We start from the raw sequence: 25,689 nt of genomic DNA, 5'->3' as shown, positions 1-25,689 counted from the left end.
ATCTTTTGACTCAATCATAAGGCAAACAACCCTAATAAGAAAATGGGCAAAAAATTTTAACAGATATTCCAGTAAATCATTAATTGCTAAGGAAATACAAAGTCAAGAACAGTGAAATAACTATTTCACACCTACTAGAAATGGTAAAATTTTAAAAATAAAAATACAGGGGCACCTGGATGACTCAGTGGGTTAAAGCCTCTGCTTTCGACTCAGGCCATGATCCCAGTGTCTTGGGATCAAGCCCCGCATCAGGCTCTCTGCTCAGGAGGGAGCCTGCTTCCCCCTCTCTCTCTCTCTGCCCGCCTCTCTGCCTACTTGTGATCTCTAGCTGATAAATAAAACCTTTAAAAAAATACAAATACAAAGTACTAGCAAGGATATTAACCAACTGGGACTCTCATATAATGCTGACAGGAATGAAACGCTTTGGAAGAACCACCAGTTTGCAAAATTGGGAACTTTCTTAGAAATTTAAACATACACACTTCTTTACCCAATATAAATGAAAAAAAAAAAAGTTCACTGAAAGACTTGTATGTGTTAATAGCAGCTTTATCTGTAATAGCCAGGCTGGAAACAACCCACATGTCTACCTACTGATGAACGGAAAGCAAACCATGGCATATCCACTCAAAAAAATAATACTCAACAGTAAAAAGGAATGAGTGACTGACACACGCAAACAACAAGATCTCATGAGCACTATACTAAGTGAAAGAAGATGGCCAAAACACCGCATACTCCACCTGTATGGCATTCTGATAAAAGCAAAATTGTATGAACAAAAATCAGTGGTTGCCAGGGCTAGGGAGAGAAGAGGGAAGGACTGAGCACAAAGGGGTACAAAGAAAATTTCTGAGATGAAAAAATATTAGGGCTCTTTATTGTGATGGTGGTCACATGACTGCATACATGTTTGTTTTTTTTTAAGTAGGCTCCATGCCCAATGTGGAGCAGATCACAGGGCTTGAACTCACTGCCGTGACCAAGACCTGAGCTGCAATCAAGAGTCAGACGCTTACCTGAGCCACCCAGAGTCCCTGCATACACTTTAAATATTCGCCTAATGGTACACCTAAGAGAGGTCTACGTTCCTGCTATAAATTACACTGTAATAAAGCCAATCCTGAAATAATGGCAACATAAATAATCAATAATCTCATCAAGACAATAGCAAAGATTAAGTAGATTAGACATATATATATTTATGCTATACTGAATTTATAAATCCAACTACCCAGTGGAAATGGGTCATTTCACAGAACTGAGATGAACGAGATATTTAAGGAAAGAAAATATAAATGGCCCCTAAATATATAAAAAAGATGCTTAATGTCACTAGGCATGAGGGAAATCCTTATTAAAATCACAGTGGGATACTGCTGAACATGACTGATTGGACTGGCAAAAATTAAAGTGAGACGATACCAAGTCCTGGGGAAGGTGTGACACTATAGGCATGTTCATACACTGTGGGAGTACAAACTGGTACAACCATTCCTGAGAACTCTGGCCTTACCAAGTTGAACGAAAGGATACCCTACGATTCTGTCACTGGAATTACCTATACTAGATAACTCTTGCCCATGCATTAGGAACCACGCCCATGGTAATATACTCTTGGCTCTATCTGTAACAGAAAAACACAACCTGGGAACATTCCAACTAGCCACCAACAGTAAAATGGATAAACTGACCTAAATTCTAACGCAGGAATATTATACAGCTACGAGAAATGAATGACTCAGGTACCGACTCAAACATATCAACATGGTTCAATCTCCAACGTGCTTAACAAGATAAGCCAGTCGCAATACAGGTTGTATAGGTAGAGCCCTAAACAGGAAAACTCAGTAAGAGGCTGTTTAGAGAGATGTAAAAATGTGATTTAAAAATATAAGGAGAAACAAGAGACCATTTAATCCACAGTTCAGAGTAACAGTTACTCTGAGGCAGGAACGGTGGGGAGTCATTGCAGAAGGAGTCACAGGAGAGCTAAAATATGCACCATATTGTGTTTCTTAAATTGGGTGTTCAATACTGTACCTTATCGTTATTCTCTAATCTAGACCTGTATGTTATATAAATTCTTTTCTAAGTATTACATTAAAAATAAAGCACTTTGCCTAATTACAGAAGACCTAGATTCCAGTTTCTTGCTCTGCACTGGAGAGCTACACAACCCTGCACAAGTCACTTCAATGCACTGGGTCTTACTTCTACCATCTTTAAAATGGGAAATTTCGCCCAAACACATTACTGTGACAAGTATAAAGGAAAATCCTGTTAGAGGACACTCCATGAAAATTGGGCAAAAAAGCAAAGTTTTAAAAAGTGACAGACTAAAAAGAACATACCTGCTAAACACCCTATCCTCAGTGCTCAGAGCAACATCAATATACTCAGTAAATATCTGCAGAATGAATGAATTACTGTTTAACAAAAAAAGAATATACTTACTATGCAAACAGTTCCAAATAAATCATTTAGAAAGAGACCATCTAATAACGTATCAGAAAAAAACTTGTCAAATCAGTATGATGGATACCTAAAACTAATGTAACATCATGTGCCAATTATGTTATTTTAAAAATGTTAAGAAGAAATATAAATGACAAATCGTTTTTTAAAAGTATGGACCACCTGAGTTACACTCAAAGAAATTCAAACTAAAATAACATTGAAATGGTGTATGGAAAAAAAATGAAATGGTGTATGAGAGAGGGATCTCTGGTGTCATTTTTACTAATAGGTAAGAAAATGTAGAAGATTGATAAATCCATTGTTAATGGAGCCATAGAGGAGGAAACCTCCTTTTTTTTTTTTTAAAGATTTTATTTATTTATTTGACAGACAGAGATCACAAGTAGGCAGAGAGGCAGGCAGAGAGGGGGAAGCAGGCCCCCCACTGAGCAGAGAGCCCGATGTGGGGCTCGATCCCAGGACCCTGTGATCATGACGTGAGCCTGCCCCTCTTTGGAGATTGTTTAAACTGATGGCATAGAACCTGGTGAGGCTGTCAATTCTCAGAATTCCTGGGGAAGCAATTCAGGCCTCCACAGGACGGAACTGTCAGGAGGCTAATGAAAGTAAGTCCATTTTATCTTAATTTTAAGACTTAGTATTTATGAGTTTCTGTGTCTCTGTGTGAGTGTGTACGTGCACACGTGCATGTGTTGTGAAAAATAAACACGAGACTGTCAGCAGCCGTTGCTTCGTGAGAAGTAACAGGAGAAATATGAGGTTATTTTCACATTCTACTCTAATTTACCAACTTCTTCAACAAGGATGACATGTTGGCACTTTCTAATTTAACTTTTAAATTTTAAAAAGGAAATATAAATATAGTTGGAGACGCTACGAAAATTATATGACAGACATCCAGGTACCTACCCATACAGATAGGAAAGTCGACAGTTTGGCAGATTTTCCTTACAACTCTTTTCTTTTGAGAAATACAAATTTCCGGGGCACCTGAGTGCCTCCGTCGGTGAGGTGACTGCCTCTGTTTCTGCTCAGGCCATGATCTCGGGGTGATGGGATCGAGCCCCACATCGGGCTCCACGCTCAACACAGTCTGCTTCCAAGTCCCTCGCTCTCCCTCCCCCTCTGCCCCCTCCCTGGTCACACTCTCTGTCTCTAAAATAAATAGAATCTTTAGAAAAATAAAAAATAAAAATAAAGCAAATAAATCTTAAAAAAAAAAAAAATACAAACTACCCCCCCCACAAGAAAAATATAAAACTTCCAAACAGATTTAAGAGACATTTCTCTTTCTCCTTCTGCTCTATCCTCAGACAGTGTCGCTGTCTTGAACCCGTATCTTTTTTCACCATGGTTCTACACTTTTTCTACATATGTAAATATCCATAAAAATAAATTGCGTTGTTTTTGTTATATTAAAAACCACGTATCTTAATGCGAAATTTAATAACACGTTCATGGTCGTGTTGTGAGACTTCCCCGAAACATAGGTGTCAAAGTATCATCCGGTTAACACAGCCTGACAGCATGGGTTTGACTGTTTTGGAAGCTGGTGGGTTGGTGATGAGCCTCTTTCCCGAGCATGTGTTGACAGACATGAAAACCTTTGCATGGAGGTCTGGAGGACAAAGAAGTTTGGATTAGTGTTTGTTCCTTAGGCACAAGGACCCTGAGAGAGAAAAGTACCCGGATAACGGGCCCTGGCTGCCACCTGGTCCCCGCTTAGCCAGTGAAGAAGGAGCTATTACCAAAGGAAACTCGGGGAGACTTTGTGACAAGCGATGTCAAGGTGTGGCACAGAGTCTGGATCCAGCTCTCTGGAAACCCAGCCATGACACTGCGAGGGTCCCTTCACGACAGCAGGGACAGCAGGCAACCAAGGCCAACCGTCAGGGAGAACGGAGTGGCCCATCAGTGTCGACTGCAGGCCATGGCTGCTTTAGGAGCCAATCTGAGGCTCCCCTTGGGTACCCCAAGAAACAGGAAAGAGGAAACTTCTCTTTCTTAAGGAAGGTTAGAGGCCCTACAACTGTGGGTGCTAACAAGAACAGACACCTGGATTTCATGTATTTGTGTAGTAAACACTGAGCGCACGCCTGTTGTGTTCAGGGTGTCTAAGGCCCTAGAGAAACAGTGGAGACAAACTGTGACACACAGTCTGTGCTCTCGTGGATGCGACAGGGCCATGAGGGAAACAGAGCAGGGGCCCGTGATCAGGGGCTCTGGAAGGACGAGTCCCTTTCAATACAATGATCCAGCAAGGCAGAGAGTCCATCACAAGAAGAAAGCAACCATGTCAAGCTATGGAGAAAAAGGGTTCTATTCAGAGGAAACAGCACACGCAGAGAGGCCCAGGGGACGCAGCTAGGATGCTGTGTTCAATGAACAGAGTGTGGGTGAAGGTTCTGAGTGACAAATGGTAAGTGAAGGTTAGAAAGGCGTGTGGACCCTTGCAGAGGAGGTATAACTGAGATCGTAGGAACATCACAATAGTCATTAATGTTCACATGACCATGTATGCACTCATACATCTGGAGAAATCTAACACACCTGACTTGCGGTGTAAACAACCCTTCCCTACATATAAGGAATTGCATCTTGAAGGCAGAGGATTTTCTCTCATTATTGGACGGCTGAAACAGGTGGCAGAATACGGGGCTTACGTTCCAGATGGTTTTGGGAGCAACTAGAGTTCCGGCCTTTCCTCCTCATAGGACTTTCCAGGGCCTCAATTTCTACCACCAAAAAAGGAAGATAATAAATACAATTCTTTTTTTTTTCTTTACCTCGCAGAGCTGTTTTGTGAACAATGAATCATGTGTACATACTGTGTAAAGGAGTTAATTCCCTTAAAAGCTATTAATTCTAGCTCACGAGCATCCTTACACAATAGAAAGTTCTGTGATTGATGTCAAAGGAACAGAGTATGTGTTCCTGCCTCAGTAACCACACAGAGTCAACTTTTAGTACCCCAGCTAATTGAGAAAATTGTTCAGGTAATACAAATTTTATTTCCCTCTGAAATAGAGGATATTTTATAGCATACTGACTTTATAATTATGTTTAGCCTGACTTTTTATGTAATTTGCAGGCCTCTGAAAATGAACATTTCCAAAACTGAATTCCTTCAGCCCCCACGGAAGCTCTGGTTCTCTTGTAGGCCTTGGTTGGCATTACACTGTGCACCCATAACCAGAGTCAAAATACTTCCACTCTGTGCCTAGTCCCGACCAATCACCGAGACCTCTCACTTCTAACGGAGACATCTCTTGTACATCCGGACCCTTCCCTCCCATTTCCATAGACGTATCCTCCTTGAAGACCTCCTCACCCGTCTGGATGACTAACCACTTCTGGTTATTTCTGGGGCACTCACTGAGGGCCAGGCCCTGCTCCAAGCCCTTTACAAACTTCAGATTGCCCCAGGAAGAAGGTACTAGTTATTATTCATAGTTTATAAACAGGGAAACCAGGGCACAGAGTGTCTGAGCACCCTTTTCAAGACCACCAAGCTGATAAATGGCAGAGCCAAGATTAGAGAACTCCTCCCCCACACCTAGTGAGTCTGAATCTAGGGTCTACATGTGTAAAAATTCCTCTGTGCCAGGGACCATGTCACCTGACTTCTCCCTCACTCTGGACTTCCCTCCACGTTACTGCCACAGAATTTTCCTCCAAAACGAATCTGATCTTAATAACATCCTATTGCCCATCATTGCCTACAGGAGACACTTCCTAACAGGAAAAATAATGGTCTCAGGGTCATGAGCTTGATCTCAGGGTCATGAGATCGAGCCCCACGTTGGGCTCTGTGCTCAGCATGGAGTCTGCTTAAGACTGTCTTCCTTGGGGAGCCTGGGTGGCTCAGTGGGTTAAAGCCACTGCCTTCGGCTCAGGTCATGATCCCAGGGTCCTAGGATCGAGTCCCACATCGGGCTCTCTGCTCAGCAGGGAGCCTGCTTCCCTTCCTCTCTCTCTGCCTGCCTCTCTGTCTATTTGTGATCTCTCTCTCTGATAAATAAATAAATAAAATCTTTAAAAAAAAAAACAACTGTCTTCCTTCTCCCCGGATGCACACCGTCTCTCAAATAAATAAAGAAACGAATAAATAAGACACTCCCCACCCCCATTTCTCTGCATGTGGCAGTCTGACTTCTAGATACAGATGAAATGTCACTGAGCTTCGGTTTTATCAATATACAACGGGCATCATAACTATTCTCTTCCTCAGCTCACAAGGGAACTCTGAGGGCCAAATGGTATTATGTAGAAACTTTGTGAGACCCAAATACTTACATGGTGGGGAATAAGCAAAGCTCTTCAACTGAAAGGTTTTATAATCTTCCGCACTCCCTGCAACCAGCCTTGGAAGGAAAGAGGATCTGTAGCCTTCCTTTTCTTGGACTGCTGAGGTGAAAATGGGAAGCAGAAAGGAGACAGTCGGCCAGTCAAAATGTCATAGGTTTGAGGATTTGTACTGAAAAAGGGAGGGGGTTATAGTGACCCCCTATTTAAGTATACACAGACCCATAACAGGAAGAAAGACGAGGACAAATTTAAGATGGTTTGGATGTGTTCTATGTATTCCCTCTGTCATGTCTTCTCAAGAGAGATACAAATAGGTCTTCAAATGGTTCTGAGCATTTCTGACAGAGGTTTCTTTGACAGCTGTGTCAGCAGAAGACTACCACACACACGGGATTTACACAGCTCGCCCTTATGGGTATAAGCCCCCAACAGAATCACATTCTACCACGCAGGTAAATGCTATCTTCTGTCTGCTTGCAATGACCTGTGTTTATCCCTCGGGGTCTGGGCTAACCTGCATATCATGATGTCCTGTTAGCAAGACTTACATACACACACTCCTTCCCTACCTGACACATAGGTTCTGAGTGCCCAACGATGAGGATTAAATAGTATTTACCTTCATATTCCTAATACCTTCCATGGGTCCTAGGCCTGGTTGCCTGAAGAGACAGAAATCCCCTGACAAGGAAAGGGCACAGTTCAGTGTCTCCCTTCTAACTCCTTATATTCTAAAGACGTCCACAGAGAGAAGTCTTTATGTTCTTAGAGCTCATTTGTTAGTTCTAATATTTGTCAGAAGCAGTGCTTTACAGAGAAGGAAAAGAAAAGGATCCCACCAGGAGACGAGAGATCTAAGGCCTTGGGCCACCCCTGCCATCAGCCAGCGAGGTGCCCTACACAGGTCAGGCCAAGCCCTGGCTTCAGTCCCTCCCCTGGGAAGTAAGAAATCTGAACTCAGTGGTCTTTACAGATTGCTAAGCTCTAACATTTAGTGATCCCTTAATAATCCTTGGCCCTACACATCTGGTGGGGGCTAGGAGGGTGAGGGAGAAAAAAAAAAAAACTCTCTGAGGAAGAGGTTTTCACTTCACTCAAGTTTCTGTTTTCCTTGGACCGCTCTGTCCCTTCTCACCCTCCCCAGCATACCTGATCAGGTGTCTTGAAAAGAAATAAAGGCCGGAGAGGATGCAAAATGATTTGCAAAGAAGCCAAGAGGGGAACTCTGTAACTGTGTATTTTTCCACTCTGTTCTAATTTAAAACCACTTACAAGTGACAACTCCCAACCCCAGGCAGGTGCCGTGTGGTAGCTCATTATACCCTCGGGACCCCGTGTAAATCTTTTTTCTGAGAACAGCTATTGTCTTCCAAGGAAAAGCTTTTAGCATAATGGCAGGCTGAATAGAACATTGCTTTTTGTGAGAATATTTTTAAGAAAAGAAAAGAAAGGTGTTCTTGAACGACCACAGATGCAGCTTCTTGCCTCCCCCAGCTCAGCCCCCCCGGAAAGAACAGCGCGTGCCCACAGGAGACCCTGGCGGTGCAGTGACATGTCTCACCTCCGGAAACACACAAAGGTTACGCTCTGCTCCTCTCGGTGACGATGCAGGCTGGAGGTGTCTGCGGAGGCCAAAAATAGCAGGTCCGCCCCCTCCCATCCACCTTTGCTGTTTCCTGGCTTCTTGGGAGTCACTGAGTCAGCCAGTGACGAGTCACTTCAAGATGAGAGTTTCTAATAAGAGAGTGGTGTCTTCCCTTGGAAAATTCCCCCAGATTCGTCCCTCCGTTCTGGTTAACTCATGAGACCAGTGACAACAACACTGTTTTTTTGTTTTGTTTTGTTTTACTTTGTTTTAGAGAGAGAGAGAGAGAAAGAGAGCATGAGGGAGGTAGGGGCAAGGGAGAGAGATTTGAGAAAGAGAGAGAGAGAGAAAGCACAAGATGGGGGGGGGGCGGCTCAAGCGGCTCCCGGCTGAGTGTGGGGCCCAGCGCAGGGCTCGATCTCACAGCCCTGAGATCATGACCCGAGTGGGCATGGACCTGACCCTGAGCCTCCAGGCGCCCAAGACAATATTGCTGCAGCGTCTGAATGCATCATTGTCCAAAGGGGGGAAATTTGGCAATAAAGCCCCTGGAAAAAAGGAAGCCTCCATCACAAAAACCTAGCTCCCCAAACTAGAAAGGGACCCAACCTCCTCTGGGTTGAAATGGTAATTTAGAATATGAGGTTGTGGGGGAAATGCGGAGGAAATGGAAAAGTCAACAAAATGACGGTGGTCATTCCTAAGCGGTGCGTCCTCCTCATGCACCTTTCCCAGGACTCTCCCAATGAGGGCAGCTCCGGAAGGAGGGGTCCGCCCTGGAACTGTGGGCGAGAAGCCTGGGGTCTCTTCCCGGAGCACCCCCTGCCACCCTGGCAGCTGGCTGCTTTTTCACCAAAGTGAGCCTGAACTTGGCCACCTGAAATACAGATAACTAACGGCAAGCAGAGGAAGGTCTGAGGCCGCGGAGACAGCCCTTCTGCAGGCCTGGTTGGGGGACGGCCCAGCCTCGGAGACACACGACCATTCTCCTCTCTGGGTTTCTCACTCACTTTCACTAGGGTTTGAGTAAACAGTGACCTTCATTGCAAATCCAAAAGCACACCACACACACACACAGACACACACACCCCGTCTGTGAAAAGTACATGAACTTAAGAAAATATGAATTCTCAACTCTCTACTTCTACGCTGCATAGTCAAAGCACCTGCTCATGCAAGTACTTACTGTACTTGAACGTATGAAGGATCTGACCATGCTAAGGGTAATTATGCCGGATCACCGCTAGTCGAGGGAACCTAGTCTCCGAAAACACTAGCAGCAGCTTCTGGGATCGGTCTCATCTGCCACACCTGTCCCCAGACCTGCTCGGGGGAGGCCTTCTGCTCCAACCCAGCGGGGCCTCTGCCCCTTTCCTTCGGATGCTGTTCACTCCGCACACACTCTGCTCTACAAATCCCAAAGGCCCCGGGCTCCTCCAACATCTGGAACCTCCCAGGCAGCAAGGGCCTGGACCTGCTAATTCCCCCCTGACTCCACCACTGAGAGCCCGAAGCTAGGATGAACTGTTTGTCCTTTTGCAACGGTTCCTTTCATCCTGAATTTCTCTTCAAGCCTGTCTCCTCCGTAATGATTTCGGGGGCAATTTCTCAGACAACTTCGCTGTTCGCTGTCGCACTGAAAAGGTCAGAGAGTGACTTTGCTCTTGGAGCTCTGGCAGCATTTTGGCTCTGAGGTGTGAAGTGAGTTTCCTCTCTTGGGAGCACCAAGAGGAGGCACCGGCCCCCCCTCAATTCTCCAGACAGCGAGAAAAGATGCACCAGGGAAGCTGGCCTACCACTGAGCTGAAAATATATTTATCAAGAAAATAAGGCGAAATGTTTCCAGGAAAATATCTTTAAAAAAAAAAAATTTCTTTTGAAAAATAAATCAAACCAAATTAATCCTTCAAGGAGACTCCCTGGAGCCCAGACCCCAGGAAGGAGTAAAAGTAATCAATAAATTGTCCGGATCGTCTCTAAGTCCAGGACTTTTGGCCCCACCACCAGGGGATACAGCCTCAAGTAAGGAGCCTTTCTCTCTGGGCCCCAGAGCCACACTTTTATTTCTTTGGTTTCTAAAATAAGCCTGGGGATGCCTGGGTGGCTCAGTCAGTTAGCCATCTGCCTTCCGTCTGCCTTCGGTTCGGGGCATGGCCCCAGCGTCCTGGGATCGAGTCCCGCATCGGGCTCCCTGCTCAGCAGGGGCCCGCTTCTCCCTCTGCCTGCTGCTCCCCCTGCTTGTGTGCTCCCTCTCTCTCTGTCAAATAAAAAACATCTTAAGATAAAATAAAATAAAGTAAAATAAAATAAAATACTAAAGCAATAATCCTACACAGGGGAAAGAAAGTCTTTCAGGGCACGAACACCTCTGGTGAGTGGCAGCCACCACACCAGAAATTACCAAACCACCGCTAAATACACCTGCGATCTGAAAACGGCCTAGTCTCTGGGAGGGGGGAAGCCGGTGACATAACGGGGGCTCTCCTGGAGGGAGGCTTGAGGTGCTGGCTCATTTGGTAAGTAAGTTTCCTGCCCAAAGCAAGGCATCCCATTTTTGGTTCAAAGGGAGTTAAGTGGTTTTGTTACTGATTTACAGGCAAGGATAGTTGCAATTTGGAGGGTAGGTGGTGTTTATATCGTGCTGGATTTTTTTCTCTCTCAGAAACACAGCAGTGGCATACATTCATATGACATATGTACACACACACACACTACCCTGCCAAGGAAGCAGTTTATTCTGTAGCCCAGGATCTGCAGCCCATGGTCCGAGACTCTGTTCCCAGCACGACGGCCCAGCCACGCCCCCGCAGCTCCGCACTGGGACCCGCCGGCTCTGAATCCTCTCTCCACCCTGTCTTCCTGCCAGAGTATGTGAAACGCCCACCACACGAAGGTTTCCACATGATTAGAAAAGGAAAATAAAATTCACTGTGAGCAGGAAGAGGTTAATACGCTTATTTGTTGTCAACCTAGTGTGAGTTCTGTTGTGTGTATGGACTCTGGAATCAGAATAACAAAATCGGAAACTAATGGGGCACTACCATCGAACCTCCCCAAGCCTCCACTTACCTCATCTGTAAAATGGATGACTTTGACCATCATTACAAAAGATACCAAGCCACTGCACAGTGCACACAAAGACGACTTTCAGGGTACTAGCAAGGTAGGCTGCCACTCACCTTCCATGACTTGGCAGTAAAGGATAAGGATGGTAGCACAGGCAGGGCACCAGGCTTTGTCACACTTTAGCTGTGTGACCTCAACTTAGTCCCAGGATTGGCTACACAATTTGCAGGACCCACTGCAACATGAAAACGCAGGGCCCCTTGTGAAAAACCTTTTTAAGAACTGAAGCAAGGTGCCTGGCCCTTCTTCTGAGCATGGGACCTGGGCCACTGTGCATTTGGCACACCTACGAAGAAGGGCTCTCCCCCATCCTCTCTTGTGGGGCAGAGCTCTGGTTTCAGCTTGATGACCACCACTTACTTGCAAGTCTATTGTGCCCCAAGGAAAATGAACAGCATCATGGCACCATCATCTGGGCCCTCCCCACTCCTGTGCGGGATATTCCCTTTTTTTATAAAAGATTTTATTTATTTATTTATTTGAGAGAGAAAGAGAAAGAGAACACAAGTAGGGAGGGGGAGAAGCAGACTCCCTGCTGAGCGGGAAGCCAGGCACAGGACTCGATCCCAAGACCCCGAGATCATGACCTGAGCCGAAGGCAGATGCTTCACCACTGAGCCACCCAGGGCCTCCGATACCTCTGAAAATGAACAACAGCTATACCTACCAGCACTTTTTTAAAAAAAAGATTTATCTACCCATTTGAGAGAGAGAGAAGCAGGGGGTAGGGAAGAGGGAGAGAGAGAGTCCCCACTCGGACCCCCTGCTGAGCAGAGCCCAACGCAGGACTCGATCCCAGGACCCTGAGACCACGACCTAAGCCAAAACCAAGAGGCAGCAGCTCAACCAGCTGAGCCAACCCGATGCCCCTCGGCACACATTTAAGAGCAGAAACTGTAGAGACACAGAGGAGAATGCACTTAGGATTACTAATCTTACGCAGCAGAGAGAAACCAGCCTCCTCGGACTCCTAGAAGGGTGTGCCGAAATGCCTTTTCTTTCACTAACGGAACTATGTCAGACTGCCCAATTATTCAGGGATCTTTACCACATGGCAAGTCCTCTCCTTAACATGGGAAAGGCTCTCTCTAGTTCTGACACCAGCACGTGCACCAGGGTCAGCGTACCCGAAAATGCCAAAGTGGAGGCAGCTCCATGCTGACCCCTCGCTGGGTTCTCTCCCGGGTCGCGCTCGGACACTGACACTAAGGACACAGGCTCCCCAGACCCGCCGTCTCACACCAACACCGTCCAGCGAAGGCTGCGCCGGAAGGACTGCTGTCGCTAACGTCCAGAAACTACTCGTGCGCGAGCCCAGGGCTCCGCGGCTGTTACAGAAATTGCTCTTAAATTCGTAAAACAGGTAAGAGAATTTTTGGAACACCCCTGACTACTCATTATAGCATTTTCGGGTGGCATTAATTCAGGCGGGATCATCGGTGGTTGATTACCCAGGCTGCTAAGCCGCGATGGTCAGATGCTGACGGGATGCGAGAAATTACATTCCGGATCCACCCAACAGTCACCTGAAGGCCGTTAGCCCAGCAGCGGGGAAGGCTGCATCTTCTGGGGATGAACCAGCTGGAGTTTTTACTCCCCCGTCTTTTCTTTCATCGCGCAGATGTTTCTGTATTGCAAGGCAGTCCTCATTCTGATGGGTTTTTCTTGCCTACCTAAGGTCTAAGATATGCCAGAGGCCACCTTTTCAAGCTAATTGGTTACAGGGAGGTCACACTGGCACACAGGGCTGGAACATTGCAGGGCCGCGAGTGTGTGTGTGTGTGTGTGTGTGTGCGCGCGCGCGTGTGCTGGTTTGGTTGGACAGTTCAAGCCACGATGGGGCTTCTTCAGCCAGGGCTCCAAAACTCAACTTCCTTCCTTGCCAGCCCTTGCCTGGCCTTGGGAGCGGTATAATCGCAGTGGGTTATGGGCAGAAGAGGGCCTGGCTGGAAAATGTGACACCAGTACCTCTCCCTGACAGTTTGCAATCAATTTTTTTCTCCCTTTAACAATAGGGCAACGTTAATATTTAGCCTTCCCGTTGTCCCAAGAGTGGCGAGTACATTTCTATAAGACAGACCCATCCCCAGCCCTTTATGAAGCCTCTGATCCCAACAGGACAGGGAGATTCCCAGGCTGTGAGGACACCCCATAACCACCACATCTTCAAAGAGGGTTGTCATCTTTTACTCACGGAACTGCTCCAGGTGGTCAGCACTATTGGACTCAGGCATGGCCGTGATGGTCACCAGTGGACATGAATTCCCTCCCAGAGTCTGGCAGAGAACGTCCTGGCGGAAGTAGACTTGCTTGGGGTTCACACTTCTTTCCAGGGTGTCAAGGTGAGTCTGGAGCAGAGATGAAACAGAAGCGAGTATGGTTCATGAAATATTTTTGACCACTAACAACAGAAAACAGCAACAGAGTTTTATAATCATCTATCTCCCTTCGGTTAGACATCCTTTTGCTCATCTGGTGTGCCCAATATTAGGCATTAAATGATTAACAAGGGGGTTGTTCCTACTGGCTAGACGGTCAGGGAGGCTGAACAGGAAATGTAGTTTTCACACCTGTCTGCGCAATAGAGAGTATCTGTTTTCGAGTCGCACTCAAAGCAAGAGGGCAGGCCTACAGCATGCTTCCCGATATGGAGAGAATGTGGCCACGAAGACAGGACGCTTGGGAACAGGAGACAGAGAACTTCAGAAGCGTGGGGTACTTTAGAACCAAGAGATATGGAGAGTGTTGTGAGCACATCCAAGGACAGTACGAACCATGGATCCACGTGGGATGCTGGGTGAGGAGAACAATGAGCTGGTAGTGATTCATTTCCTTCTTCTACCTTCCCATTCACACACTCATTTAAAACACCGAAAGCTACAGAAATGGGCTAGCCATTGGAACTAAGAGCTCCACAATCTTTAAGACCTCTGCCTATATTTTCACTTGTTCAAACAGTGGCACTGATCAGGAAGAGGTTAAGAGATTTCCTCCCACCCACGTTGCACACTCTGAGCACAGCGACGTAGTAACCTCAGTAAGCAGAGGGAGAAGCTGCCCCCTCCTGCCCAAGAACGTCACTGCACAAAATGTATCCTTCCAGCTGAAGAGCTGACGTTTTCACCATAATCGAGAAGTTACGAGAGCCAAGGGGAAACTGTCCACCTTGTTTTTTTGACAAATGACAAGCCTGTTAGGTAAATGAAACAAACATGAATCCTATGAAAATATATATAAAATATTTGTAAAATGTGTTGTGAAAAGGGAAGCAGTGCCCTCAAAAAGTAAACGATGTGCTTGCGTAAAAAGGACTTACTTTGGAAGTGGCAGGCAAGCTAACAGCTCCCCCAAAGATCCACACCCTAATCTTCTGAACTTGTAAATAGTTTACCCTCCATGGCAAAAGGGACTTTGCATATATATTTAGGATGAAGGTCTACTTGAAATGGGGAGGTTATATCACATTATTCAGCTGGGACCAATCTAATTACAAGTGCTGAAAAGCAGGGAACTTGTCCTATCTGCAGAGAACCAGAGATGGCAGCAAGAGAAGGACTAGGCCACCACTGCTGGCTTGGAAGATGGGGGAAACAAGCCAAAAGCCAGGGAACATGGTGTCCTCTAAAAGCTGGAAAGGGCAAGGAAATGAATTCTTCTCCAATAGCCTCCAGAAGGAACGTGGCCCCAAAACCTTGACTTTGCCCATGTCGAACTTCTAAAGAGCTATAAAACAAAACAAATGCTTATTGTTTGAGCAACTAAGTTTTGATAATTTGTTACAGCTGCAACAAAAAAAATCAATTCACAAATAAACAAGAAAAATAATTTTCTAAACTAAGGAAAAATCCTAGCATTTGGGTAAATGTAAACTAAGACTTACTTGTACTCTATTAAAATACCTGAGTTGCAAGGAGAAACAAAAAGTCCCAAGGAAGGCGATTACCAGATGCCTCTGTATAACCTTTCTAGAAGCCTCGGGAATATCTGAAGATCTGACGCTGAGTCATATACTCTTTGCAAGTGAGATCCCAAATCATCTACCCCCACATAGCCTTCTGACACTATTGTTACCTGTCTCAACACAACTACTGGTCTAAGAAACTGTTGCCTGGGAAAATAAAAATCACAGATAAATTTACTGTTCATTCCACGAACACCTCATCAACTCTTCCGCAGAAAACAACAACTGACTCGTTGATCCAAGACCCTTACAGCCCCTCTCCTCAAGATTCTTGTCCCCCAATCTTAAACCACTGCATAATGATCTTTACCCAATGCTAATCAAGCCCCCACATTAAAAAAAAAAAAACCTTCTCTTAAACAAGACTTTAAAGACATAATAAACAGCCCCCCTTCTCCCTTCCCCTTCTGAGGTGCTGCCAAGACACTGTTACGTTCTTCCTTGCAAGTATGTTGGTTTCCTCTTGCTACTATAACAAATTACCATAAATTTAGTGGGCAGAGGTAACACAAATTAATTATCTTATGGTCCTGGAGGTCCAAAGTCCAAAATGAGCCTTACTGGCAAAAGTCAAGATGTTGGGAGAACTATACTCTCTCTGGAGGCTCTAGAGGGTAATTCATTCCCTTGCCTTCAGCAGCGTCTAGAGGTCACATAGGTGCCTTACCTCATGGTGCCTTCTTCCGTCTCCAACCCCAGCAATCCCATTGTTCCCACCTCTGCTTCCATGCTCACATCTCCTCCTCTGACCCTGACTCTTCTGCCTCATTCTTTCATGTCTAAGGACCCTTGTGATGACACTGGACCCAACCTGATAATTGAAGACAATCTCCCCATCTCCATCACATCTGCAAAATCTCTTATACCAGATAAAGTAACATCTTCACAAGTTCCAGAAATGAAGATGTGAACGTCTTTGGTGGGGAGGGGCGTTATTCAGCCCAACACACCATGGTAAATGATAAACTCACTTCTGTCTTAGGAACAGGTTGCTCTGGTGATATTTCTGGGACGAGCATTTGACACGATACTAAGTAATGGAATTGGAAGGAGCAGGTCTATCCCAGATTCAAGAGGAGAATTCAGCTGAGGCCCATGTATCCAGCCAAGCCTCTGCATTCCATTCTTACAATTGTTCATTGAGTAGTAAGCACCAGATATTGCTGAGATGCCCTGGCTGGAGACTGGGAGGTAGTCTCACACCCCTGGGAAGACAAGGTGACTAAGTACATGTACACAAACACACATGACCAAAAGGCCTATGAAGCTAACTAGATATGAAAGTTGCAGAAACCCTGCGGCCGAGGGTCAGCTTCATCTCTCATGACCACACACTTCTAGAGCCTCATCTTGTGTATTTGCCGATCTACCTAAAATCAACACCCCTACTCCTTATCGGGCAGAATGGGAGGATGCACCCTACAATTAAGATTATTTTTAAAAAGCAGGTATGTGTGTTTCATGTGTAGGTAAACCTACACAGGTACATATATGTACACACAAAAAAATCATACTTGGGTTATACTTCCTTCTGCAACACCAGATGCCAAAGGAAAAAGAGTACTACGTTGTGTTTGAAAGTAGAAAGGACTGTTATCTGGTAAACCTATAACCAGCCAAGTGTTCGTGCATGACCACATGTGGCGTACATGCTCAGATGGGCAAGAGCTCAGAAAACATATCGCCTTATCTTTACTGAAAATAGTAACTTGAAGACATACTTGGTCTGCCCCCAAATCAAGCTAAAATACAATATAATAAGACAGCCCAGTTAAACAAGGTGTGAGTTTGGGACGCCTGGGTGGCTCAGTTGGTTAAGCAGCTGCCTTCGGCTCAGGTCATGATCCCGGTGTCCTGGGATCGAGTCCTGCATCGGGCTCCTTGCTCCGCAGAGAATCTGCTTCCCCCTCTGCCTCTGCCTGCCACTCTGACTACCTGTGCTCGCTCTCACTCTCTCTCTCTCTCTGACAAATAAATAAAATCTTTAAAAAAAAAAACAAAACAAGGTGTGAGTTTACATGACTACTGAAAGCAGGGTTACTACATAATACAAACATAAAATACAAATACACAAAATATAATCTAATAATACAAGTACACAGTGCAAATATAAATATAGTACAAATGTAAATATATCAAAATATAATAATGCCACTACAAAAAATAATTAGGTAGGGAGAAAATAAAGATTATCAAATCTTAGTATCATCATCCAGTTTTAAAATGAAATTCAAAAGAGATGGGCAGTCACCCGTCAGAATGGTTAAAATTAACAACTAAGGAAAAAACAGATGTTGGTGAGAATGCGGAGAAAGGGGAACTTTCTTACGCCCTTGGTGGGAATGCAAACTGGTATAGCCACTCTGGAAAACAGTATGGAGGTCCCTCCAAAAAGGTAAAAACAGCTACACTATAATGCAGCAATTACACTACTAGGTGTATATCCAAAGGATACAAATGTAGTCATTTGAAGGGGCAGCTGCTCCCTAATGTTTATAGCAGCAACATCCACCATAGCCCAAACAGGAACAGAGCCCAAATGTCCGTCGATAGATGAATGGATAAAGAACACGTGGTGTGTGACTCAGCCATCAAAAAGAATGAAATCTTGCCATTTGCAATGATGTGGATGGAACTAGAGGGTTTTATGCTAAACAAAGTCAGTCAGTCAGAGAAAGACAAATACCATACGATTTGACTCATATGTGGCATTTAAGAAATAAAATAGATGAACGCAGAGGAAGGGAAGGAAAAATAAAATAAGATGAAAACAGAGAGGGAGGCAAACCATAACAAACTCTTTTTTTTTTTAAGATTTTATTTATTTGACAGACAGAGATCATAAGCAGGCAGAGAGAAGGCAGGCAGAGAGAGAGAGGAAGGGAAGCAGGCTCCCTGCCGAGCAGAGAGCCTGATGTGGGGCTCATCCCAGTATCCCGGGTTCACAACCCAAGCTGAAGGCAGAGGCTTTAACCCACAAGCCACCCAGATGCCCCATAACAAAGTCTTAGCTCTAGGAAACAAATTAAATGTTGCTGGAGGGGAAGCGGGTGGGGAGATGGGGTAACTGCATGACGGGCATTAAATAAAAGAGCACTTGACATAATGAGCCCAGGGTGTTACATCCAACTGATGAATCACTGAAACTAATAATACACTGTATGTTAATTAAATTGAATTTAAATTTAAAAAAATTTAAGAGCAATGTGCAGGGGCACCTGGGTACAGTCTGTTAAGCACCCAACTCTTGGTTTCTGTTCTGACTGGAATCTCACAGTCACGGGCACAGTATGTTTGTATTGGGCTCCAAGGTCAGTACAGAGTCTTCTTAAGTTTCTCTCTCCTTTCCCTCCACCCTTCCCCACGGTGTGCTCACTTGCTCTCTCTCTCTCTCTTTCAAATAAATCTTTTTTAAAAAGTGATATGCGAGGGAAGAGTAAACTAAAGCAAAATATGAACTTTCTTAACTTACACAGACATAGTGACAGTGTATCGTCCTTGAAAACAGGCAGTATAGCAAGATGACTGAGAGGGTAGGCTCTTGCATCAAACTGATTCAAATTTGAGCTGTGGAAGCTGGAAAAGGTATGTAAATTCTATTCTTAGCCTCTTTGTGACTCAGTTTTCTTATCTTTCAAAGGGATATAAAAATACCCACCTCATTCAGTGGTTGCTATAATTTAAAGTGTGAAAAGTGCCTATCATACAGGAAACACTCAGTGTTAGCTGTTATTATTGATAGAGAAATATAGGCTCAAATATGTTTTTTAAGAACAAAAAGTGAAACACTAGTAGAATTATAAGCACTAAGGGGAAAAAGTGAAAGAAAATATGGTCAGCCCATGTTTCATAAGAAAGAGAGAGAGAGAAGGAGGGAGAACGGAAGAAGAAAAGCAGGAAGGAGGAGGGAGACAGGAAGAAGGAGGAAGGAAAGGAAGGGAGGGAGGGAGACAGAAAGAAAAGCAAAGATGCATGGAAAATAGTATAAAATCATAATGAAAGAACACTGAAAATTGTTATAACTATAAATAGATTAAACAGCCTTATTAAATGACAAAAACTTTCAGATTCATTTCTTTTAAATCCCACCACATACTGTATATAAGAAGTACTCTGAGAGAAAAGAAAAATACATAATGCATATGAAAAGCACTCCTAAATGATCTATTTTGTTTGCCTCCACTAAAATATTTCAGGAAAGAAGTATTGAAACTTAAAGGATAAGCAAATATAAATTAAAGCAGGCCTGGCAATCGTAATATATGACAAAGTCATGTTTAAGACCAAGTACCTTAAATGGGATTTAAAAATCTTATTTTGATAAAGGGCACGATTCACGATGAACATATAAAACTCATAAATCTTCAGAATCAAATAACATAGATTGAAATATATATCACAGAAACAGCAGAAGAGGGAAAATGGTACGAGGAATAGGAGACTCTTTAAGGAAGTGTTGAATAAATCAGCTGCACAAAAATAATGATATGAGTGTTTGAACAATATTGTTTTTATAGATAAATGTCAAACTTTGTCTCTGCACGGAACATTTTTTCCCTCAAACATCCATGGAACTGTAATAAAAACTAATCATATACAGGGCTTTTTAAAAATTCCCTAAATTTTCCCCCCCAAAAGTAGAAGCTGTACAAACCACATTACCTGACAATAATTAAATGAAATTAGGCATATGTAAAAATGGTTTGAAATAGAGCAAACATCAAAACATTAGAGAACAGGGATGCCTGGGTGGCTCAGTTGGTTGGACTACTGCCTTTGGCTCAGGGCGTGATCCTGGAGTCCCGGGATCGAGTCCCACATCAGGCTCCCAGCTCCATGGGGAGTCTGCTTCGCTCTCTGACCTTCTCCTTGCTCATGCTCTGTCTCACTGTCTCTCTCTCTCAAATAAATAAATAAAAAATCTTTAAAAAAATTAAAAAAAAAAAAACATTAGAGAACAGAAAAATGTCCTCCTGAAAGCAGCTCATGGAAGAAATTCATGTATGAAATGGCGAAATCAATTAAATCGGTGTAATTAAAGTCCTGGTAGAAGGAGTGGGCCATCTGGTCTCCTGGGAGAGATGGTCCAGGACAAGGAAGGAAATGTCCCTTTCAGGCTGTCAGCCATGTCTCATCCATCCCAGTAAAAGGGGATTCCAGAAAATTGGTTAAGAGAATAAAGACAGTCGTGAATTTGGATGAAACTCTCTGAGATCATAAACGAATTATTTTAATCGCTTTTGTAAGTTTCTGCGTGAAAGCTGCTCCCAGTATTGGTTATTACTGAATCCAGACTTCATGGCACCTGCTTCCGGATTACTCTCAAGATTCCAGATTCCCAAACTGGGAAAGCAATATTCTCTTCTGCAGAATCTTCCCCAAATATCTTCTGCAGGATGTTACAAGGGCTGGGGTGTGGACAGGGAGGTGGAGACGTGGGAAATTCACAGCCAAAGCCCTGGGAACATGGTGAGTTAAAGAAAATGAAAACATTTTCACGGGCCCAGAACTTTTCAGATTCTTCAATTTGCCAATAGGCGCTATGAACCTAGAAGAAAAACTAGCCCACAGTGTTTCATGAATTTATACGACCACTAAACTCTTTTTCTTTAAAGATCTCAGGATACTGGAATGCTACAGAATGTGCTTTGGAAAATGCAGTCTTTGCTGAACTGTTTCTATGGGGATTTTTTTTTTTTGCCATCAAAGTTAATTCATTTATCATTTCATTATGGCTACAAGAGTCCTTACGGGATGGAAGGTGGGGAGGGGAGGGCTTCTCAACAGAAGTACTGGTCATCTTTCTGTGATGTCACAAAGTTATACACAGGCCACAGGTCTTTGGTGTCTGATGTTAAATCTAAAAATTAATAACAACACATCCAGATTTTATAAATCATATATAGGAAGCAGGTTTGGGTGCAGTGTGTCTACGACAGAAGTCACCAAACACAATTGAGTATGAGAGAAAAAAGTAAAAAAAAAAAAAAGAGAGAGAGAGAGAGAGAAACCATCACTGCGAACACTGCCCTTCATAGCCGCAGGACAGACAGAGACGTCCGACCACCTGCCACACACCGGAAACTGACACCGTAACTTCGTGCATCCGCTTTACTCAAATAAACAAGAACATCACCATTGCGTGCCGCCTCGCAGCAAATCCGGGAGCAAGCATGGTTTCAGGTTTCTTCTCCCGTGAATTCTCTGTGAAATTTTCGATGATTATTTTTTATGATTAACACTATCACAACTCAACAGCTGCCGATCATCTTTCAGCCGAAGTTCATTTTCTGTACACTGTACTTTTTCGCGCAACCATCTCCCCACACGCCTCAAGGGAATCTCTGCCCCATTCCACCTGCCACCGAATATGGAACGCCTCCATCCTTACGGCGTTATCCTGACTCCAGTCATACGGAAGACGTCCAGAGGCAAACCAGCCAGCAACTTCTGTGGGGTTTGCTTCTACAGAAATGGCTCTGCATCGTTCTCCGGAAAACGGTTTGGAGGCGAACGGTCCACCTCGGGTCCGGCAAGGCCATGTGTCATTGGGGTTTGCTGGGATCAATGAGGAGAGGAGCAGGGCTTCTCAAAGCCCATGTCAACAACCAGATATAATCGTGGCTCTGTGGGAGCCACAGGGGCAGGTTTCTTTACAAAAATGGGAATGAGTTCACGGCAATGATGGGAGCCCCAGAGAGACTGTCTTCTTAGGAGCAAATCCTACCTCTCCATGAGAGATCCAGGATGACAAGAGCCTTCTGCCCCCTTCTCCCCTAACAGCTGCTCTCTTAAAACTTCCAGAAAAGGTTTCACTTGACCACAGCAGGTTACCCCCACCAACGGCTACTGATAAAATGAGAAGCACCTGCACTCAAAAATCACTCATTTTTCATTGGTAGCCCTTAAACTACTCTGCTCTCTGTTCCCTTAACGCAGAAGAAAGTTCACTCCTAAGGAGACAGCCAATTTTATCCGTATACAGACTAGTCCTCAGTTGTCACTTAAATGTACTTGTTGGAGACTGGAAGGTGTCTCATCACAAGGTAAGAACAAATGACCCAGGTAAGCTAAACAGAAGCCACAGAGCGTGCCGCCCGGGGCTCTAACGGGCTTTCTCGGACCACCCGTCGGCCAGTACCTCTCTCCCTACATTAAACAGACTTAATTTAAGAAGTGTCTGGTCACAGATTTGCCAACTGGAAAGAAAAGATGATGTTAATGTTCTTTTTCCATTAAAAATAAATGAAGTCATATCACTGATGATTTAGAAAAGAGAGTTTAAAAATTATTTTAATCAACATCCCTAAGACAGCCATCAGTAGCCTTTGTATTTATTTCCTTGTGGTCCTATATTTCTTTTTTGTTTTTGTTTTTTTTTTTTTACAGAATTTTAATTTTATTGTGAGTTAGAGAATGGGTATCTCCCCATCAGCCTGATGGAGAAAATGATTACACATCATTATAAAAAAGAGAATAAATGCTCTAATGCCTACCATCTAATATCGCTCAGTACACGCACATGCTTGGCCAACGCTTTCCACGTAGCAAGTCATTTACCCTTCATAACAACCCGTGGGGTAATTGCTCTTATATGCTGAGCTCTTCTAAAAGACTGTGCAAATGACGTTCTAATTTTCTCTTTTCTTTCCTTCTCCCATTCTCTCTTTCCCTACACTATACTCCATTTCGTCTCTAAAGATAATAGCGGGAACGCCTGCCACCATACGTATATATGTCCACTGAAAAATCCTGCTCCAACTTTCAAAGCCTTAAGCTCTGCCAACATATGGACCCTACTTATGATCACTTTTCTTAACTCCTGCCAACTTGTACTGTTTTAAGTGCCCAGTGAGATCCTACCTTCCTGCCCTCTAAAATGTCCATCAGAAACTCTCTTGGGGCCCCATTTTCAACCAACACTACTGGCTACCTTGGAACAATCCACAACATAATCCAAATACTTTAATGAGAATTGCTAACACTTGAACCATCGTTGCAATTACTGACAGCTTGATATGGATGGTTAAAATAGAATGCCACTTGCTTGCTTCCTAACTATAATAATATTATATTTCTTTATTTTTGCTTTATTTTAATACTATAATTTGGAGAATTATCTGACAGAGTTCCTGGCAAGCATCTGGAAGACATCAGTTGGAAAGGACCAAATGCTAATTCTCATATTATAAGAGAATAATAAAAATGTTTTAAGTTGCAAAATTGTATTCATGTTGAAAAACATCCAATACACATGTCCTCCACTTCAAAAATGCCTGTGATTATTAAACATAATCCATATTAGAGGAGATTTACAAATTGTAAACTCCACACAGAAATGTATTCTCCATCCCCTCAGCATCAACCCCAGGTAACATGCAGTTAATTCTGCCCTCAGGGTGTCATTCACATTTAATTCATCACTCATCTGCTGGAAGGAAAACTGTCTCTCCTTAGGACATGTCCAAACATAAAAATGGGTACTGTGCACTGTGGAACGTACTCCTTGTGTGCAGAATGGGAGGAAGAGATTTTGAAGAGAAGACTTAGAGTCCATTACAGTCTTAAACCTGGAGAGAATAAAGACCGGGCATTACCAGAAATGTAAGACCCAAAATCGATCATATATCATTTTTCACCTTCAAGTAACAAATGTCTTTCTTACTCTGCTCTGCTCATTTAAGAGAACTGAAAACAGAAACTTTCTCCTTTGTCTCTTCTTAACTCTCCTCACACTTGCTCAATGGAAGAGGTTCCAGTCCACGGGCTAAGGGACAAGTCAGTGAGCTTCGATTCTGACAAGATCTCTCTTCCTCTCGTGGAGACCAAGGAACGGGGAGAGGAGGGGGCTCCTCTTTTCTTGTGTTCTTGTGCCCCCCTCCAGACAAAATCACCACCCCACTGACTCGACTGGTTCCCAAGCTATTTGTTGATTGTAAATGCCAGACCCTGTGGTCTGACAAGAGCCCAAGAGGTAAGTGGATCCCAGAGGCATAAGGTGTGACGGACAGTAGCTCCTCCAACTGGAGCCCACTGCTGTAGGTCCACGCGGCCACTGAGCTGTGCGTGTGGTAAACCTCTGATGGTGGGGTCAAGTCAGCACCCCATGGTTTCATCCGTAACACTGAGAACCATGGACGTGGTTCATCTGGATAGTGCTGTTTCCCTAACACGGTCCCATTTTCTTTTTTAAAAATTTGTTATTTAAATTCAATTTAGTTCACATAGAGCCTACTATTAGTTTCAGGGGCAGAGTTTAGTGATTCCTCAGTTAATGTAAATGTAAATGTAAGAGCGCCCAGGGCTCATTCTATCAAGGGCCCTCCTTAATGCCCATCACCCAGTTACCCCATCCCCTGACCCACGTCTCCTCCAGCCCCTCTCAGTGTGTTTCCTACAGTTAAGTCTATACAATGGAATATTACTTGGCCATCAAAAAGAATGCAATCTTGCCACTTGCGATGATGTATTATGGGTATTATGCTTAGTGAGATAAGTCAGTCAGAGAAGGACAAATACCATATGATTTCATTCAAATGTGGAATTTAAGAAACAAAATAGATGAGCGTAGGGGAAGGGAAGGAAAAAGAAAATAAGATAAAAACAGTGAGAGAACCAAACAGGGTTCCATTCGTACCATGAGATGGTCTCATGGGTTCATGCGAGGTAGGTGCCTGCAAGTTGATTCAAATCTGAAACTTTTTCAGCCAGAGCCTGACTGCATGTGGCTTCTTACCTTAAGTTTTAGACTTTGAAACAGCAGGCCCCTCACAAGAACCTGACAGAGCTTCTGGGGGTAAGAACTGCACTGTGTTTGAGGAACAACATGATTCTGCTGAACCACATTTGAGGCACTCAGTGTTACAGATAAAAACCATGGGTTGATGACTTGAACCAACCATCAGACATTATACAATCACATAACTTGATACTACATGTACCTATAAAGGTAGACTACTGTTACAGTAGCTACTATCCATCAGAGGAGGCAAGGACACTGATCTTGATCCCAGAGCAGAACTTTGCTGAATTTCTTCTACACTTTTTCTAGAGAACAGCAGAAAGGGACAGGACTAGCCATCAAAGGCTGGGGTTCAATTCCCTGCTTGACCACTGGCTAGGTGCAAGGTGTCTAGGCCTCACTGTTTGCATCTGCAAATGTTAAGGGTGAATCAGATGATTTCCCAAACCCCTTTCAAGCTCTAAAGCTGTATATTAACTG

The 25,689-nt window shown here is 44.0% G+C and overlaps 1 protein-coding gene across 1 annotated transcript in view; it reads right to left on the bottom strand.

Moving 5' to 3' along the window:
• The window catches only part of AGBL1 (AGBL carboxypeptidase 1), a 657,523-nt gene that overhangs the window by 521,999 nt on the left and 109,835 nt on the right, over positions 1 to 25,689 (bottom strand). The window contains exon 16 of the mRNA XM_044232424.1: positions 13,701 to 13,854. Within this exon, the coding sequence (XP_044088359.1) occupies positions 13,701 to 13,854 (154 nt within the window). The remainder of the gene's footprint in view (positions 1 to 13,700; positions 13,855 to 25,689) is intronic.

The sequence above is a fragment of the Neovison vison genome, chromosome 13 (assembly GCF_020171115.1).
Source record: "Neovison vison isolate M4711 chromosome 13, ASM_NN_V1, whole genome shotgun sequence".
NCBI classification, from domain to species: domain Eukaryota; kingdom Metazoa; phylum Chordata; class Mammalia; order Carnivora; family Mustelidae; genus Neogale; species Neogale vison.
Note: the sequence above shows the minus strand (reverse complement) of the source record. Positions and strands in the feature narration are given on the sequence as shown.